A 20,247-nucleotide genomic window follows, 5' to 3' on the forward strand; every position below is an offset into this window, starting at 1 on the left:
ACACTTCACTATAATAACGATTTTTGTGGAAGATTAAGAGGGACGCGTGAATCTGGCAAAAAAGATTGAATAAACTGCCACCGAGAAGGGGGCCACACTATGCAGGAAGCTTTGGCAGTTATTAAACCAAGAGAGACAGGGCCAAAGTTATTAGAGTCCATAGAGTGACCAGTATGGTCACCTTCCACCCAACAATGACCTTCAGGTATTTTAACTACTTGAAATTTGTAACTAAGAGTAGCAATAATGTCTCCTGCAACATTCTCATTAACTCTTTTTTCATATAAAAAAATATTTTGCACCTTGAATTCCGACCACTCGTTTGATAATTTTTTGTGTGGGATCTTTAGGAGAAATTAGACAAATGATATCGCCTCGTTTGATGTTATACGACTTCACTGACCACCGGTTTAAGAAAACATAATCTGTTGTTTGGTGGTGTGGATTTAGGGCTGGTTGCATAGAAATCCCATCTACTCTTGCCACATATCCAATGTTGTCTAATATGGTTACACCTATAGGCACTCCTACAATTACGCTTTTAATAACGTTAATAATTTTCATCGAGATATTTAAAGTGAGCACAAAACAAATTTCATATCATAACCTAAAATTATTCGCTTTACGTAACCTCAAAAAATATCGGATGACATAAATGACATGGATGGAGGTGTTTCTCGTCCACGCATCGGTAGATTTGGATCATATCACTCATATCTCTCTCCAGTCGAGTGTTAATTTGCCGCCAATTTTTTCTATCGTAAATACTAATTCAAGTGTTGTTTTACTGTTTTATTCAATTCTTTGGTAGTTCCTATAGCCAATGATTGGGACAATTGCTTTTAAAACGTAATGCATTACAATTACTCATTATTCAGTAACAATAGTACCGAGAGATCGATCGAAAAAGAAGTTACTCAAAGTTGGCCAAGCCGTTTGTCGTAATTTACATTTTTTATTAAATGTCAAATTGACAGTTTAAAATTAGAATTATGACATTCCCATCGTTTTCTAAATATAAACGGAGGCGTCGTTTCATATTTTCAGAAACTCGGACGAGCATTTCAGTTGTAATGGTTTCCAACTGTCTCATAAGTAAGATTCTAACAAAAAAGTTTTAATTTCGTTTGATAACATTGCAAATTACTTTTGTCAACGTGACGTTTAATAAAAAATTATTTGACAAAATTTAAAAAACGGAAAAGCAATCTGGGTAGGGTTTTTTACTATCATTTCAACGGTGTGAAGTTTATTACAATCGGACGTATACTTTTGGCAAAAACTTGGGTAGAAGTTTATATGCATATATTTCCCTATGCTGGAATATGCTTTAGCTCAACCTTAAAACGATGAAGAGCTTATGTATATTATGGTTAGCTGGTTTCTTAACAAATTCTGTGGTAAACTCATTTTAAAATTTAACTGCTTACTGGGTTAATCTTCTCTTTGTGGGGACGAACCCGGTATCCCAGCAGGTCAGGTAAACGATTCGTAGAGAAAAACAAAACAATATTTTGGAGTATTTGGGTTAAAAGTAATTGTAAAAGTGACTGAATTACGCAAAAAAGTGATTTGTTGCAATTACTCATTACATTTTTTTTAAAGTAATGTATTACAATTACTCATTAATTGAAAAGGAATTGATCTACAGTAATAAATTATGTACTTGTAACTAAATTACTTCCAACCACTGACAATTACTTTAATTAAATTTTGTAACCGCTTGTTAAGTTATAAATGTCAATTTTTGCATTTTAAACATCTGCTGAGTCACTCTGTATAGGGATATTTTATTTGACGGAATTTTCCAAGGATGAATATTTTCGACAAATATAATCTATATATTCTTAATACACCACTCGTTTCGAATATTTGTGGGAGAGAGAAAGGTATAAAAGTACAATATGCTCTACAAGTAGAGGGTCGAATTTCAGCCACCAAGGTTTTCTAAAGCAATCAACAATGATGGACAATTGCACCTAATATATAAACACTTGTAAAAGCTTCAGTACAGATTAAAGCAAGAATTTCTTTAATATTTTTATTCATTTCATTATTGAATATTTCCCCCTGTTCGAGTTTAGTAAAGAATGGAGAATATAATATTCTGTTTTTTTTTTCATTTTATTTAGTATTATATTACGAAGAAAGTGTTATCTACTTTTGAAATACAAATGAATATTACGGACTTTTGTAGTTTTTTAAATATTACGTATATACTACAGAATACGTAAATTTATTTCAAACATTATATTATAGTTTTGGAAATTTCATTCTACCCTATAAAATTTTATTGACGATAACGAGATGAACAGTAGTATATACCATGGTAGAAGGAGACATGGTATAGGCATCCGATGTACCAATTTAAAAATCGTCTGCGCATCCATTTGTGACGTTAGGTGGCATCAACGACCTTGTGACTTTTGTGAGCTTCGCTAGGGAAGTCTAGGGAATTTCAGTTTGAGTTGTCATTGCTCTGTCCAATACGTCAATTAGTTGTCGGCTAACGAAAGTTAATGAAATTAATAATAATAAAAATGTAATTATTGAAAGTTGAACGGTCCAAAAATGTGGTTTCGTATCAATTTCGATAAATGTGGGACATCAGCAAATGCAAATACCAATTTGCTCTTATCTCTTGAGTGTTGAAAAGAGGTTTTTGACATATTTATGCTCAGTTCTCTCCACAAACCTAAATTATACGATCACATCACACATACCCCTGCAACAACTGAATAATCACAAATAAATTTTAGCAATTTAAAGAATGTATTTTAAATTTCGCGCTAATTTCATCCCACTTGACGTCACACCCGATGCGTAAGCCTATACCATGTCTCCTTCTACCATGGTACATACAATGGTAAGAAATATTTATGGCTTACACCAGTTCACCCGAATTTGTCTGAGAACCAGAGACTTTAATACATAGACTGGCTGTGTCAGGAAAAACGTGAAGTTTTTCGACTGCCATATTGTTTATAACCGAAAGTGCGCGAAATTTGAATTTTCCGGTCACTAAATGCAATTTAAAATGTTGTTAAATAAAAAAGACATAACATTAAAAATATTAATGTAATGTCCTTGAAACAAAATTAATTTCGTGAATTTTTGTCTTAAAGAGATACCTTTTTCACGCTCAGTACTTAAGCGGCACTGATAACCTATTCTGCGAGTCAAATAATTTCTCAAAATTAATTTAAGCAATAAATTAAAATGAGAATTATTTACGTCCAACTAATCCATACTAAACAAATGTTCATTATGTAGAAAAAAAAAATGTATGGCACTACTTTGCAAAATTAAGGCAAACATTTTAAAGTAGCCCAAGAGCTATAAGGTTATGTGGCCATTATAAAATTATCCCATTGTGTCAAAGTTAAGTTGTTTATAATAGAAAAGGTTTAAGGGTGGTAAATAACATGTCCACTGCAGCTCGACCAGCTGTTGTTTTGTTCAGGGGTGGCTTTCACTAAATATCTAAATCTAAGCAAGAAATGTTTACAAGACATTTATTGCCAGCCGGTAAGCTTAGTGCGAACCACACAAAAGGGGTATTTATTTGCGGTCAACTACTTTTATGATGGTCATATAATCTTATAGCTCTTGGGCTACTTTAGTTACCAAATCATTTTTAATTGCCATATTTACAAACATTCTCGGAAGTCCCTACACACAACCACTTTTATTTCGAGGTCTAGAAACGTTCTGTGCTAGAAACTACTGCTGCTAACCACCACAACCTCACTTGATTTGACATAAAAGTTATAGCAATGGCGTCCATACTACCATGCGCCGTGGCTTCACCAAAATGCATTAGAAATGTTACTAACAGCCAGTCTATGTATTTAAAGCCTCTGCTGAGAACATTTAGCAGGTACTTGTACCCGTAGAATAATGGTCATTTCCGTTCATGAGTAACGATGGTCCCTGTCCGGACCTGGATTGTTCTGTTTTCTAACATCTGGGGATTACTGGCATGCGACAACTGAAGTTGTAAATATCTCTTGTTATTGTACTACTGTCTGTCTCGTTATTGCCCATAAAATTTTATAGGGTACAATGGAATTTCCAAAACTATACGAGAAAAACAGTTTATTTTTTTAGTGGTACGAATGTGATTAATGTAAACCTGATTTTTACTATACAGATTTCTCCCGTATTCAGTTTTGTGACAAAAATCCACGCTTTAGAGGAAATTGTGGTATAAACAGGTACGAAAAGCCAGAGAACCCGCTATAAGCAACATTGAAGTAAGGTGTGGTCAACAGTTGACAGCGACGAGATCACCCTTAAGTGTGACTTACCTTGTTTAGACAAAGGCATCAATTCTTTCTTTCTCTTCAACAATTCATACGAAAATGATCCATAACGCTTCGTACATAAGAGCTACAGTTGCTTTCCACTACAACCTAGCAGCGATCGATATAGCGGGTTTTAGTTGCCAATATGGCCGCCGAGGAAAAAGCAAAATCGGAATTTAATGATATTTTGAGCCGTATTGACAGAAAATATGAGATAATAGATGTGAAGTGGAGTGAAGAGAAGTTTTTCGAAATAAAATTCCGTACTCAGATCCAGCGAAATAGTGAGGATTTCAATGCTTTATGCGACGAATGGGTCGATCTCTTCTCGGAAGTTACTAATACTGTTTGGGCGAAAAAGATATCAAACACCGGTCCGAAAATAAGGTTTAGAAAACAGTATCAGTGTTGGACACAAGGCGGGAAAATCGTTCAAAAGGAACTCCTTTTTGATGCGAGGAGGTGCAAAGGCACTTTGGATATTAAAGTTTTAACAGATAATCCCTTCACTAGGAGAAAAAATAAACACATTAGATTGGGTTTAAATGTAGTTGTTAAGGTAAATTTTGTGTAATTTTTGCTAAATGGTAAATTAATTGGCTTATAATTTTTAGATAAATTTTATCCATTTACATAAAGTGGATACCTTGAAACCTTTTGCTTTCTTTGTACATGTGTGTGAACCTCAGCCAGAACCACCAAAGCCTATTATTCAACCAAATGACAGGTTGCCTCAGCTGGTAGCTGAAATGGTACAAAAAGGACTTAATGCTTCTCCGAAAGTTGTGAATCTAAATCCACAAACAGTCGAGCAGCCAAAACAAATTGACAACAACCTCGTCCGAAAAGAAGATATACAAACACAGCAATTATTCCAAACGAGTATTTTGGAAGATTTAGAAGGTAACAAATCGATGGAGAATTTGCAGGGCCAAATTATTCCTGAAAACATACAGCTGCCTAGTATGCAACAACAGACAATACAGTTGGTTCAAAATTTGCCTATTCAGGGAATGGAAACCATCAAACTCGAATTACCCTCACATTTGCAACAGTATACTCAATTTGTAGTCAGTGATATATCTGAACCATTGTTAATGTGTCAGTCATTAATGTTGGATACTTCTCAAGTAATCCCTGTATCAACTCATACATTACCATCACACTACGTGCAGATACATTCACAGAATTTGCATAATCAGTAAGTTTTTTGTTGTAGAGGTACGAATCTCACAATTCTGTATTAAAAAAAAAACTATTAGAGACTGACAAAAACTAATTAGTACCTATTTATAAAGATATAAATTCCTACTGACTGTGTTAATTTATGTGAATGACATTTTAATACTGATTAAATCATTGGCAAAGAGATTATTTATTTTGTAAAAATCTATTGGATAACGCAAAGAAGAAATTTTGTATCTATATCTTTTCAATTTTGGTATGATCTGAAGTAATTCTTTTATTTTAGTAAATGTAATGTGTATATTTTTGTATTTAGGATAAGTAAGTATTGTATATTTGGTTGCATAGACTGTTATCAAAATTGCTTACCATTGTAGTTAGTTATTCTCTTAAGGAATGAACAAATATTGATGTGCAGTATTTATGAATTTTATATTTAAATAAATTTGTAAAGAACAAGTTTTAAAGTTTATTTATTAATTTAACGTTTAAAAAATGTTGCGCTTATAAATATTAATAGATAGAAGACTGTGAAACTTGTCTAGGTGAGAACAACGTACATGGCGTTAAATTGTAGTGATGTTAAATGGGAAGGGTACAGAGGTAAAACAAGAAATATGATTGAAAACTTAATTATGGTACATTTACATTTTCTCATGTTTTTTATCTAATTTAAAGAAATGGTGTAAAAATAAATGGTTCCCCAAAAATATCGCCCCCTACATATCCCGTACAGGTTTAGAACTACTGTAACTCATTTTAAGTATGTAGAACTAATTTGTATGTCTTACGTTGATTACTGTGATGTATGTATAATATAGTTCCTACTTGAAACTGTTATATCTATGTGCCTCAAGGAAATAATAATATGGTTCAAAACTCAAGTATTAATTATGTGAACTTTTGTTTGTGTGACATTCTTTGTTTTGCCCTTGTACCCTTTGTGTAATAATAATAAAGAGTGTAGTACATATATTAAATAACGCATTACGAAAATGAGGTTGTGTTGAATTTATTGAAAACGTACTGCGTGATAAGAACTTTTTGAGTTGCAATGGGTCATCACATGTGCGGCATAGTTGGCATTATTGATGTAAATTTGACATTGGCAATCTTAAGTACGTTTAGGTGTAGATGGAGGATTTGAAAAGACAGATCTTTGAAATGTGACAAACATGCCTCAATTTTGTGCCCTCGTGGGTCGTAAAAGTAAGGTTTATATATGCAAGCGTGGAACCGCCGTCAAAAGAAGAATGAAAAATTAATAAGCATTTCCTATGCATGTGTATGCCCTGAATTTTTCGAAAACCTTTTGCACGAAGAATTTGGGCATTTTCACTTTGCATTTTTTCATACTTCAGCTTCCTCTAGGCGTTAGTTATGGCAGCAGAAACGGAACCTTTTAATGTTTCCGCAGAAATAGAGCGTCGTGTAAAAATTGAAAGTTTATGACAGCGAAGGCGGCAGTTGTGGTTCAAAGCGCCTAGAAAGATTCAGTTAATTCATATAAAATTAAATGGAGTGTGCAGCGAATGGGTAAAGCTCTCCATAAGAGCAGGAGTAAGTCATTTTGCATTTACAGTTAATGAGATAAATTATAGATAACATAAAAGTCAGCAGAATATTATAGGGTGAAAAATATTTGGATTGTTTATTAAAACGTAATGTGTATTTGGTATGTTTGTTTATTAAGTAGAGTGTATAATTGCAAAGCAGTGTGGATATAAATTGATTATTATTAATTAATGCTTTGTTTTTTCCAAAACACGTATGTATTTACTTAACTTAAGACTTCCATATACATAGACTGTTTTGAATAAATACGTAAATTACTGTTACCAGAAAAGGCATAAAAGAACCGAAACACAATAATACCTATATGGTCAGTAGGTACAACAGACAATAGTTCTAGCATTATTATAAAACATATTTAAATTAGAAATAAAAACATCGATATTTCCAGATCTTTTATCACTGCATTTTCGACACATTCACTAAAAGAGACTACTTAAAAATGATAATCAGTTCATTAGTTTATATATGAGACAAACTAAATAAGAAACAGTAAGAATAAGGTCAACATGTCGTGCTATAATGTCGTTATAAACAAAATTCTATTGTAGCTTACGTCCAGACATTGTGTTTTCCTCGTTAGAAAATCAAATTACATCATTCGATAGCTTGAAGAACTTTTCTTTCTACCCTGTAATCGTCTTCTGCCGAAGACCATAGGTAATGATACATTTTAAGTTTCCTATACATATTAAAAAAGACATTCGTGTTAAAGAACTGTTTGTGTTAAAAAATATGCGGATTTACTAAAACAAAAATATTCAATTTTTATGCAACCGTTGCAAATACATGTGATGAAATTTGTAGATGACGACAACGCTACTGCTTTGGTGAAAGTGGTTGTGGTATCGACCATTTATGCGTATATTTGTCCATTATAAAATACAAATACTCCTAACAATTAATAGAGTCGTCATACATTTTTTCGCTGTTTGATTCATTTGTAAAACATGTTGCATTACGCAAACTAAGTATAAAGTGAAATAAAACTTTTGTTGCAACTTTTACTTTTGAAAGAGAACTTAGTAGAGTACCAGTAGAGTAGAATATAGTGCAAATAAAATAATAAAAAATATCGTGGCACAAAAGATCTGAACATCTGAACCAATTTCATAACATGAGAAGCTATTTGGTCTCCACATAACTCATATGACACCACATCTTTTCACAATACGTGTGATCACCAGCTATCATTGTATTAACGTTTCAGTTTGTCAATTGTGAATGGGTAATTTTTAATGGGGCTCTTGAAATATCGTTCTTGTTTTAAGTTCCAATCCTTTCACGTTGCTACTATATGGGTACCATTGTAACATGAATGTTCTTAATAGGTATATGTCATTAAATCTGGAAAAAATTTGATTTTTAGTTACTGAACATAGACGATCGCACAAACCTGAGGTAGATTTTTGTTGACGCTGTTAATGTAAAGTAGTTATTACTACATAATTTATCCAAAATACTTTCATAAAATTACTGACATATAGGCAGCTTCAGTTTTGCCTTATTTGAATAAGCCTTTGTTTTTGAATGCTTGAATAAGTAGCATTTCTTTTCAGTGGTATAAGTACGAGACTTCAGTAATGACGCTTACAGTAATAATGTTAAAGTGCAGTTTTTTCTGCTTAATTATTCCTTTGGCTACGAGGTAAGTAAGATAGCTTACGTATGATCAGCTTATAGTGATAACTAAAACAAAGCCCCGCTTCGGTTTAACTTGTTTGACGAACAAACATGAACACACTTGATGTATTGTTATTTCCTAATCAATGATGCCAACTACACGTCGTATGTCATGCCCGTCGTAATTCAGAAAATATTTGATTGGAGGCTAGGTACATTGTTATAAAGGGCTGCATTGCAGTATTTACCTATCTATTAAATACGTTTGTAGGTAAAAATATTTTGTTTTGTTGCTGTATGAATTATTTGAACTGGCACAACATAAGTATGTCAGGTGTGGTATTAATTTCTGCATTTTGCTAATTATTTTGCAAAAATACATTTTAAAATGTAACACCAAAAAATTCATTTTTTTTTTTGGAAACAGTTACCCAGGGTGTCTATAAAATTTATTAAACTTTTAAGACCCTTTTGGATCTCAAATACTTGTCATTGTTTCTCCCTGATTCTTCACCAGAATACTTGAAGTATATTTTTTCTTTTTACTTTAGGATCTTTTTTTGTAAATTGTAATCCAAAAAGTTTAAAGAACCTTTTTTCCATCGGGCGAGCAACATAATTTGTGGTCGAGTCATCATTGGAAGGAATTTAGCACGTCGGTGATTAAACCACATTGATAAATGTCAAAAAATGCAAAAAGGACATACACTTTTTATAACGATTTTTAGTCAAATAAGTGTGAAGTTACAAGGCAAACTGGTACAAGATTAATTCATTTTATTAAATAAATAAATTTATTTTCAGTAAATACTGAAAATCTTGGCCATTTTATTGTTGTTCTTCATTTGATCACACTGCCCATTTCGAAAATATTACTACTCAATCATAAACGCTTTCTGCTTCAATGGGAATTGTTTTTAATGTAAAGATTTTTCTTTCCACAAGCAACACACAAGAAAATAAGAAAAAGAAGGTTAAAAATGATGTTTCTTGACACAGTTGTTAAAGTCACAGCGAAGTTGATTGATAAATTGACGAAAAAATTAAAATTAGTACTAATTAAAAATCAGTTTGTAAGGATTTTAGTTCTTGTCTTTTTAAGTGTCTGTTTCAAATATGTATTAGATTTACAAAATTATTGGAAATTAAAATTGATTTTGTTAAAGCTTTTGTATGACGTAGCTTTAGACATATCATTTCAGAGAAGACATACGGATTCAATCCAAGGATGACTCGATTGCAAATTATATATGTTGCTCGCCCGACATAAAAGGTCATGGTTGTTCGTTCTCCACTTAAGTATATGGTTTAATTAATGCTAGTTCTTGTGCTACTAGACATAAAAGCTATGTAATTGTCACGAAGTTACGTGTGTTATGTCCTGAGACATTGACCTAGATGTACATATGTCATGTAAATCTCGAAAAAAAAAAGTTTAATTTTTCAGAAATCATGCTATTGTGAAAGTCATTAGCTTCATGAAATTACTAAAAAATAACTGTCTTTAGTGACTGTTGGGGAGTGATTAATGTATGCATGTTGGATCTGCTGAGTGGACCAAGGTCTCAATTTTGTAGTTGCATTGTGCATCTTGCATGATATATTGATATATTAAATAATGTATCAATGTATCATGCGGGTGGGCGGGGCTTATATTTTGCTTTTTTTTAAATATACATAGCCATATTTTCACAACAAGAAGCTAAAAACATGATTAAAATGGTACATTTTTGCAAGTGAATATGAAATTTGAAATTTTGGAATAGAGCCTAGTTGCAAAATTGATATTTTCTTATACAAATTTTCCATTTTCAACATGTTTTAAGTTTCATGTTGTGAAAAGATGTCTACACATATTGAAACAAAAAGGCAAAATGTAAGCCCGCCCACCCGCCCTATCTCAATTGTGATGATTTTGTTTTTGCACATTTTGGGTAGACCGTATTTACAATAACTTCAAAATGTCTGCAATATTTCAAAGTATTCAGTTTTGTAATTCTTGATTTAATCAAGAAAATAAATTGACTGAGTGATTCGATTACAATACTTTGCCTATGCTCAGGAAGTAAAAACTTGAAATATTTTTTGTATCCATGCCTTCATTGGACAAATTTTGCAGTCGATGAACAGTTTTCTTTCTTAAATAGGTGATACAGAGAAAACATTTACACTACTATGAAAATTAATTTAATTCCTCTGTAGTTATTAATAAATTAAAATTGTAAATTTTACATGCCGCATTATGCATACTCAGTGATTATTTAAAAATTTTAAAACCATCAAAATAAAAATAAAAGTTATTTAACTTTTTTTCTTCATGGATAAGCGATTTGCTAATAACTTTCATCTGGTGTGTTTTACAATTTACGATATTTCAGAAGTAAAAAATTGAGCTACCACATTTTTGGGAAGCCACACAAATAATAATAAAAGTCATGCTGAAATTAATTTATTTATTTGTAACTATGTGTAATGTACTTAGTTATAAAAATTATGTAACAGATTTTTTAGTAATTTCGACAGTGCAGTTACTATATAAACAAAAAAAATTACGTAGTTCAACTTGGAGACAGTAGTTAATAATAATATTTTATGAACGAAATCACTTTCGTTTTTAAATAGTATTCATTTAGTTTTGCCTGTTGCGCGCTTATCTACACTTATATTTAGTTGCTTCACGCCGGTTTTATGTCACTGAAAAAATTAAATGACAGCAGTTTTTAACACCAGAGTGCTCCTGCCACTCTTATCAATGAAACTTAGAGTTAAATCTTGTTTATTTCAAATAAATCATTCCTAAAACACTTAATTGGTGACTGTATTCGTAATCGTACTAGTAAAAATTTTGGCCAAGTTTGATATGAACGAAGATAAATTACTATTGCATAAAATAAAATCTTTTTAGCCTTTATTTTCTGAATAAAATAAAATTCAAAGCCTCTGCATATTTGGTTCATAAACTATGACCACAAAATATTGTAGAAAGATTGTATTTGTTTTAAACATTACATGGCTGGGGAGTTTCAAAAATTATATGTCTTATTAAATTGCCAAACAAACACACATAAACGGAAGCCCTATATTTTCATATATCCACACGCTGTGAAACGTCGAAAAAACATGAAATTAGATATTCATCAAAATGCTCTTATTAAAATATACATTTCTTTAGCGTAAACTCGGGAAATAAACTAATAAAACTACATTTACCTCTAAAATTCATAATTACTTAACTTATTTTAGTGTTAGTGGTGACATGTTTAGCAATTAGTTACAGCTTTGACACAACGCTGCACACATTTTGTTTTCACAAATAATTGCGACTACATAGTTTGTACAATCGACCATTATTATTAAGGTATTATTTTTGGCGAGAAAGTAGAATTTTTAAATAGTTTTTAAATCCAAACGATTCAGCTGACAGAATCGGAACGTTTTTTTTCAGAAGTTTCAAAATAACTTTAAAATATGGAGGTGTCTTCATAAAAAGTGGGACATACTATACATTTAGCATATGTGAGTTAACTGTGATAATGTGTAAGCTGGAATAATTTTACAATATAATAAATTAATGCAAAAAACGCAAATTAGCTATTGCGTATATACATTAAAATTTTAATTTTCTAGATACTTGTGGCAGGGAGCGGTTACGTTATTGTGGTGGTTTGAAATTAATTTGTATGCCAAGAATCAATACTCGTTTCCATTTTAAGAATTTAATAAATAAATTCTATAGAAGATATATATTTCGTCAAGAGTTTTACGCTAGTTATAATTTAAGCAGCATAACATTGCAATTTAAATGATATATTATGTTTAAAGTTTACTATCTAGTTCGTGTTGACGAGGCGTACCTATAAATATTAAACGCAATTTAATCTTGAAGTTTCTGGGATGAAATTATTTCATTAGTAACGTTACAGTCGTTTTAGTTAATTGTTGCACAATATTCTTTACTTTATCTAAAATACTTTTGTTTTAATAGTCTAATTAACCCAGATTCATAATACTGATAATAATGGGTTTATTACCAGATTCTGAAGATTGAGAAAAGTTTAACAAGATATTTCTTTAATATGCATCTAGATACCTATTGCTAATTAGAAGATGAGCAAGATTTTATGTTGAAATGAGTTTAGGTTACATGAATTCGTAAAATCATCATTTCGTCGTCAAGACCATGAAATTGTAAATTAATTAAAAGTTAAAAAATAATTAATTAAATTTTTCTACCAGGCTTATTGTTTTCGAACTTTAAATGTGCCCGTGAGTAAAAAGTATGTTTAGGAAAAGTAAAAATTAACAATTACATTCACTTATTAGCGAATGAATTATAATTTCAAATTTAAACGTCAGATAATTGTTTGTAAATTGGTTTCTTTCCTCTGGGATTGCTTGGCTGTTCGAACATATGGAGTTTATTCTTCTTCGCAATGATTGCAGTGTGTAAGAAATTGTATAAAAACATTCATTATGTTGCTCAATAACCATACAATGAAAAGCGTAAGCAATAAATATAATTCCTTTAATCTTAATGAAACGATTTGGGACCAAACATGTAGATCCAACTAGTCAACCAGACAGTTCTCAAGCTATGTAACAACAATTATTCATTACTCCCACAATATTACAACATTATTACCCAGTCTGTTTAAGAATATTTCAAGAGAACTCATTTCTACCAAGTTTGAACCTGGCCTCGCACTTTCTTATTATTGCGTTACGAAATTTAGAATTTGATAAATGTAGGGGACCCTAAAAGAGTCACGTGCACGGCATCAAAGGTATTATTATAGAATTGTATAATCATTTTATGCCCTATTTAACGCAACTGGTTCCTGATTTCAAATGAGTTCGGTTTGGGCAAATGTAGGCTGATATAGGTAATTTAGTTCATTGTCCACTGTAGAGAATATTTTATTAAATGCCATTGAACCGTACGGGTATGTTATGCTTATGACTGAATTCGAAAAGGACACACAAACTTTGTAATAATATTTATGTTAATGCCCTGGCGTGTTAAAATAGGTATTAGATGTGAAGCATAACAATTAAAACCACGGACCTTGTTTGACCCAAATTCAAACTGTTAATAGACCTAACATAAAAGCAATTTCATACGTTGGGGACAAAGGGTAGTTGCGAAATTTCATTGATATCGTGCGAACAATGCAATTATACTTGTAAAATTTGAACATATTTCGGTTTTTATCGCAGATAAGCATCGTATTTACCTTGATTTGTAAGAATAATGAACATGTAACTAAAAAAGTGATCTGCTAATCAAGTTTTAAAAATGGAACATTACAGGTTACAGGTGTCATGGTGTATGTCGTTAAGAATAGTGGGTACAGGCAAAATAAGGTGGTGGGAATCTTATAAGTTGGTAATTTAGTTTTCATGGACCATTACAATGGCAAGATTTAAACATGTCTCACAAGATTAATTTCATTGTGAAAATGTTAGTTAATCACTATGCGTGAGTGCATGCGTTTGTGTGCTAAAGTTGCCTAAAATTGTTGGTGTTGAACTTTGCGGTGTTTCACACACTGGATATTTGTTCGATAAGTACCTACTGGAATTATGGAAGTGAAGGTAATTTCTTTTAAAATTAGTGTTACTTAATTTCAGTAAGATTTTAAAATTGCCGGTCTATTAATTTTGTAATTTTGCATTTTTTTTTAATTAAAAAAATTCTCCTATTAAATACAGTTCGCAAATAATAAAATTATTAATGTATCAAGCGAAAGAATTTCCGTATGTTTTTAGCTTCTTTTAATTATATCTAACGGGAACATTTTTTATTAAAAATTGTTTCATTTTTGTTTTTCATTTGTGAAATAGTGTTTTATGGTTAACTTTCCTGTAAAAGATCTTGATTTAGTTAATGCAGACAATGTGGAGTAGATAAACAATGTAGTACTGCAATTTTCTCATATGAGTCACGACTTTTCATTGTTATTAAAAACGTAAGACCTTACAAGTTCATCGAAAATAAAAGCGGTTATGTTGAGCGAAAGCTAAATTACTGTTTTATGCAAAAAATTAAATTAGTAGGTACTTAAATATTGTATATTTTGTCTGTTGTTTGATTCTACTCAGAGTATGTTAATTTAAAATAACCTAGAAAATGTAATTAGGTATTTTTTCATTTTATTTTTGTATTAAACAAGTAACCGTTTCAAAAATATTATTAAGTAACCACGTACATAGGTTTTAATATCACGATTGAAAATTTTTATTTTTTGGTTATATCCAATGATACATTATAAATGTTGATCAGTTAAAATAAATACAATTTTTTTATACTGCCACTGTTTCGAAAATTTATTCTTCTAAGAAACTGATTTATCACTTATAATTTTCACTTATTTCGAAATGAAATTTAAAATGTTTAAATATAGGCTGTATATTGTTTGTCTTATCTTGAAACAAAACATTTTATTCTTATGGGAAGTGAATATTTCTGATTCCTATTAGATTTGACCTTTCTTTTTCAGTAGCTACATTTCCCTTCACACTAATAAAGGTTAAGTGGCGCAATCATTAGATGACACTTCTTAGTAACACGCAACAATAAACTCTGAATGATATTTTATAGAATGGACGCCTTTGACCTTTATATAAGGCACCGGTGGTCCGGAAAAAGTGAATTTCTGTGTTATCTTTGTTGTATATTTGAGATTTATACAAAATCGAGAATATTATATTTATATTTAGTGTTTTTAATCTGTTTTAGAAATTGCAGTAACAAATTGCCAGTACAAATTGTTTTTAAATATAGTAAAAAAAGAAGTGATTGAGTATTTTGTCATTTGCTTCTCTTAATTTTTCTATTGCTTAACTTAATTATGATCAAATATGTTTTTGTTGAAGACTAGTGATATATGCTTTGTGTGGTATGTATTTCTATTAATGTTAAAAGTTACAGTCTTTATTAGTGAAATAAATATTTATACATTGAGTTTAGATGAAATAAGGGATAATATTTTGTACTTGTGCATGTGTTTAAAATAAGTCCAGTATATAAACTTTGGTTTTATTATTGTACGAACATTTTTAATTTCTTTATGGTTGATGTATTTGCCGCACAAGTTTACGAAATTTTAATTGAAGTAGTCGGATTAGTTTTAGTTTTGATTTTATTCATTGTATCTTTGTGCAAATCAAAAAGTGTCCATGGGATGATATCTAATGGCACTGTAGAAAAAGGTTGTATATATTAGGTACCACTTTTCATTAAACGACCAAAAATAACATTTTTACGTATTTGTAAGTAATGCATTTTTCTGTGATTAGGTCTAAATGAAATAAAATGAAAAAAAATCTTTTAAATAACTATCACATCGTTTGATTATTATTCCCCAAAATGGTCTGACATCTTCAGTTCATAAGCAAAATCTGTAGTTGGGTTACATTTCTATGACCATCACTTTTCACTTCTAACAATTGTTTTTCCAATACTTAAGATTTCTAGCTTCAACGGAGTTCTCATAGGCGTGCATGTTATTTGGGTTTTTACTTTATTTATCTCAGCTGAGCACAATTTTACAGTCAGGTTTAATTATCCATTGCATTCTTCTTAGTATGTGGAGCAAACGAAAGAAAATATTTTTGTAATAAGTGTGTCTGTAATTCGACCTTTTTAAAACTTGCTTGCAAACGTATGCAGACCTGAAAAATCTTTTCTTTGTTCCTGCAAATAGGCCATCGCTTCGCTGTTTGATGTGTCGCAAATAGTGCAATATTTATTACGTACGCTTAAAAAGAATATTTTTTTCGTTTTTATTCCCATACTACAGTGTCCAAATTGTGTTTAAGTATATCTAATAATCTCCAGCATTAAAATTTATATTTCAAAAGAATACGGGAAATGATTATTCTGTGCTGAAGGTCTGTTGTCGGCAACCTGTCATAAATTATTATTCTTCAATATCGGCTTACGATGTTTTTATGACCATGTTCGGTAATCGTCTATCCCGGTGCGGCAGGTATATACATTTTAGGAAGAATTGCTGGTTCCGTTTAAGGCAAAATAAGTACAATTTCTTAGAAAGGTATTTAAACCCCTTATAGGATCAAAGGCTGCCTGGGAGGCCGGAATCACCAGAGTGCAACTTTAAATTTTCAGATTTTTGTTGAAACTCATTTTATTTTAATCTCGTCTCACGATTTCTGAGAATATATCACCATAAATTATTCTACCGAGGGTTGTAAAAGTATTAATTTTATTGCCCAAGATAAGTACACTTAAACATAATCGGCACATTCTAGGGCAAAACGGACCTGCCAAGCCCACCTCGCGTTAGGTCCAACAATGAAAAAGTGAAGAAATGACACATGTGGTAACAGGAAAAGATGCTACATTTGTCTGTCATTTTCGATTATTCGATTACAAAACTAATTTGTGCTAATTGAAAAAATTAATCATTATGTAACACGTAATTATTATTTTCTAAAAATAATAACATACCTTAAATCAATATTTTTACTATTAAAATTACTCTTATTTAATAACACAAATACAATCGGCGGGCCTACCGGACCGGGTTGCTCAGGTACACAGATAAAATGCATTACCCCGACAAGCATAAAAACGCAGTAAATATTGAATTGTGGTTTATGGTTTTTAAAATACCATCTTACCCCTCAGGATTATATTTAAAGGTGTATAAGTACTGGAGACTACAATGTAGGAAGTGATGGTATTTACAATATGAAAATTTCCGTGACAGAACACTATTAGTAGACCTCTTACCTCTATTTTTGTTTATGTGACCAAAATCACCAACACGAAGTATCAAAAATTACCACTAGTATAACTCAACTAATAACTACTGAAAAAAAGTGAAATAAAAAAATGTATCTGTATCTGCGCCATTAATTTTGTATCTAGATACTTTATTTAGATACAAGTATCTAGATACTGCCCAACACTGACTATATCTGCGTATATCGGGCGAGCAACATAAAATATAATTGAGTATTCCTTGGAAAGGATTTAGCAGGTCGATGATTAAACCACATTGACTTTTTAACAAAATTTTTAATAAAATAAGTGTGAAGTTACAAGGAAAATTGGTGTAGGATTAATTAATTTTATTAAATATGGAAACACAGCCGCTTCCTTGAGTTCTTGAGAGTTACTTAGTCGTGGGAAAACAGTCCACGTTTTTTCTTCAGATGTTACAATCGCCTGTGTGTTTTAATTTGATTCTTAAATATCCATATTTGCAAAATCTTTTCTGAATTTATCTTCCCACCAGATTTTTGGCCTTCCTCTTGATTTATTGGTATCAGTTTCTCATTTGTTTGTTTTTCTGCATCGTCCTTAAGTCCGTATACCATCATAATCTTCGTGCCTTTATCGTTCTCACTATATCTTATCCCTTCTCCCTCTATTATTTCATAATTAAGTAATTTTCTATATTCTTGGTTATGCATTTTCTTTAACCCTATTATTTTTCAAATTAGTTTTCACTTAAATTTTCTAAAATTATCTTTTATCTTCTACTACTACTACATTGCTGATCTTATTGCTGTTTTGTACACTCTCATTTTGGTGTCGCTAGATATTTTTCTACGCTTCGTGATGTTGTGATATTTGAAACACGAGTATGCCTTTTGTCCTGTTTGTATTCTTCACTGCTTCAAACTTAAAATGCCTTACATCGATTACTTTATTGCATGCTCGTTCTTGATTTTTAATTACTCGTAGATATTTTGTCTCTCCTAAATTAATGACCAATCCTCTTTTGTTTGGTACAAGTACATCTATAATAACTGTTGACATTTCCTCAAGACTTTTCGTAATTTTTCTCGTAAGCATTGAGTAGGCTGATTTCTCTGTAATTTGTACATACTTAAGTATGTCTGGGTTCCCTTTTTTCAGAATTGGTATTACCATTCCCATATCCCATTCCGGTGACATCTTTCCAGTATTCCATTTTTTGTAACTAACTATCTCGTAAATTTTCTCTTCAAATGCTTCACCACTATATTTGATCATTTCATTTGCTACATCATCTCAAGTTTTTTATTCTACTGATATATATATATTTTTTTGGTTGGTGGCGTTTGCTCGCCAATAGTCTCGCTCTCTTTGTTCTGAATCTCATTTACAACAGTTGTCCCATAATCTCTTCCCAGAATTTTCTGAAAATATTCTTCCCACGCTTTAGTATCAATGTCCACTCTTATTTGTTTTTTATTCTGCTTTCTAATGTATTGACTTATCTTCACATTGTTTTGTTTCTTTCTTTCTTAATTCTTTCCTTTCAATCCATTTCGTTCTTTTATTTGTTAGTAGGTTTATAGTTTATACATATTTTCTTTTTTCTTTGTAATTCTCGTATTCATTTTGTTTACTTGCTTAACTATTGCATTTTTATCCTTTATCTATCCATTCACACTTCATATCGAACCATTGTTTGAGCATCCTCTTGTATTTTCTGCTTATTACTTTTTCAGTTGTGTTTATCATACTATTCTTTACATAACCATTCATCGCCAACATAAGATTCCATTCTTTTTAATATCAACTATTTTCTCAATTCATTTTCATTTTATTCTTTTTTCTCTTTTAATCCGTTTAAATTCTTTCTTTTATCTCTCTGTGTTCTTATTTTATTCCTGTGAATCATGTTTGTTTTTCACATGTTCTCTCTAATTGATCATAGAAATCATGTTTATCATCCTCATTTGCTTCTTTAGTTGGAGCGTAAACATTCATGAGTGTAACATCAACTAAAATTATTATTAAATCAATAAAAAGAAATAAATTTCAGTACACGCTGAAAACGTTGTAAGCATAAATGAGCGAGCTCTTCGTTTAAATTCATCGATCACTTGCCTCAATATCTCTGCATTGTTATTTATGTCGCTAATTTTTTGTGTTATCCTCAACCTTAATCCCTCCAAATTTTGGCAGGTCTTTAGTAAAATAAATAGGCCTGTAAAAGAAGTTTGCAGGCCATGAGGACCAGATATTGTCTGTATTTCGAATAATGATTTGTTTGTCAAAAAATTACCCTAAAATTGCTATTGTGACGAATTCGCTGTAGCCCCGTCTTGTTGAAAATAACCTACTTTCACTTCATCGTCGTGAAGCTATGGTATAAAATCTATTAATATTTCCTGCTGATATCTTAGTTACTTTGAAGAGGATTACATTAAATAAGCCAGTTAATCACATCATGAGTATTATTATCACAATTACCTTCAAAGAATATAGGCCCTATTTTTCTCGGAATTCATCCCAAGTCGTTTGAATTGAGTACATCCATATACCGTTTGTCCCATCTCCATATTTCGAGAATACAGCATATCATAAAAGTTTTTTGCTTCAATGGAAAGGCCATTTTTGAGTAAATACGCAAATAAGTTTTGAAAAGTTTTTTTGTCAAGGTTATTTTCCAGGAAGCAAAAACAAGCAAGAAAACAAGAAATAAAGTAAGGTTAGAAGGGACGTTTCATGTGACAGCTCTTGATTAATAAATTGATATAAAATGTAAATCAAAGTTACAATTTCAAATAAGTATTAGGTTTATTTTTCTAAATT

At 31.2% G+C, this 20,247-nt stretch overlaps 3 protein-coding genes across 3 annotated transcripts in view; 2 read left to right on the forward strand and 1 right to left on the reverse strand.

Annotated features, from left to right (window-relative positions):
- Window positions 1-8: 8 nt before the first annotated feature.
- LOC135128121 (mitochondrial inner membrane protease subunit 2) lies at window positions 9-656 on the reverse strand. Its single transcript, XM_064054981.1, has 2 exons — window positions 303-656; window positions 9-253 (listed from the first exon to the last, which is right to left on the reverse strand). The coding sequence occupies exons 1-2, from the start codon at window positions 562-564 to the stop codon at window positions 9-11; spliced, it is 507 nt and encodes a 168-aa protein (XP_063911051.1). The 5' UTR covers window positions 565-656.
- Window positions 657-4,423: 3,767 nt separating this feature from the next.
- LOC135128454 (uncharacterized) lies at window positions 4,424-5,655 on the forward strand. Its single transcript, XM_064055364.1, has 2 exons — window positions 4,424-4,866; window positions 4,922-5,655. The coding sequence occupies exons 1-2, from the start codon at window positions 4,453-4,455 to the stop codon at window positions 5,510-5,512; spliced, it is 1,005 nt and encodes a 334-aa protein (XP_063911434.1). The 5' UTR covers window positions 4,424-4,452; the 3' UTR covers window positions 5,513-5,655.
- An 8,445-nt stretch (window positions 5,656-14,100) lies between these two features.
- Window positions 14,101-20,247, forward strand: part of LOC135128455 (uncharacterized) — a 45,459-nt gene continuing 39,312 nt past the window's right edge. Inside the window, exon 1 of the mRNA XM_064055365.1 lies at window positions 14,101-14,282. Within this exon, the coding sequence (XP_063911435.1) occupies window positions 14,271-14,282 (12 nt within the window). The 5' untranslated portion in view covers window positions 14,101-14,270. The remainder of the gene's footprint in view (window positions 14,283-20,247) is intronic.

Source organism: Zophobas morio, unplaced genomic scaffold, assembly GCF_036711695.1.
Source record: "Zophobas morio isolate AGI-343-1 ecotype UQ-CSIRO unplaced genomic scaffold, CSIRO_AGI_Zmor_V1 ptg000012l, whole genome shotgun sequence".
Lineage (NCBI taxonomy): Eukaryota > Metazoa > Arthropoda > Insecta > Coleoptera > Tenebrionidae > Zophobas > Zophobas morio.

Bases quoted from the DNA above. Each gene is read 5' to 3' on its own strand.
- LOC135128121 (XM_064054981.1), bottom strand. From the start codon at position 564: ATGAAAATTATTAACGTTATTAAAAGCGTAATTGTAGGAGTGCCTATA. The intron at 254-302 runs GTGCAAAATATT...AGAATGTTGCAG, and splicing joins ACGAGTGGTCGGAATTCAAG to GAGACATTATTGCTACTCTT.
- LOC135128454 (XM_064055364.1), top strand. From the start codon at position 4,453: ATGGCCGCCGAGGAAAAAGCAAAATCGGAATTTAATGATATTTTGAGC. The intron at 4,867-4,921 runs GTAAATTTTGTG...TATAATTTTTAG, and splicing joins GTTTAAATGTAGTTGTTAAG to ATAAATTTTATCCATTTACA.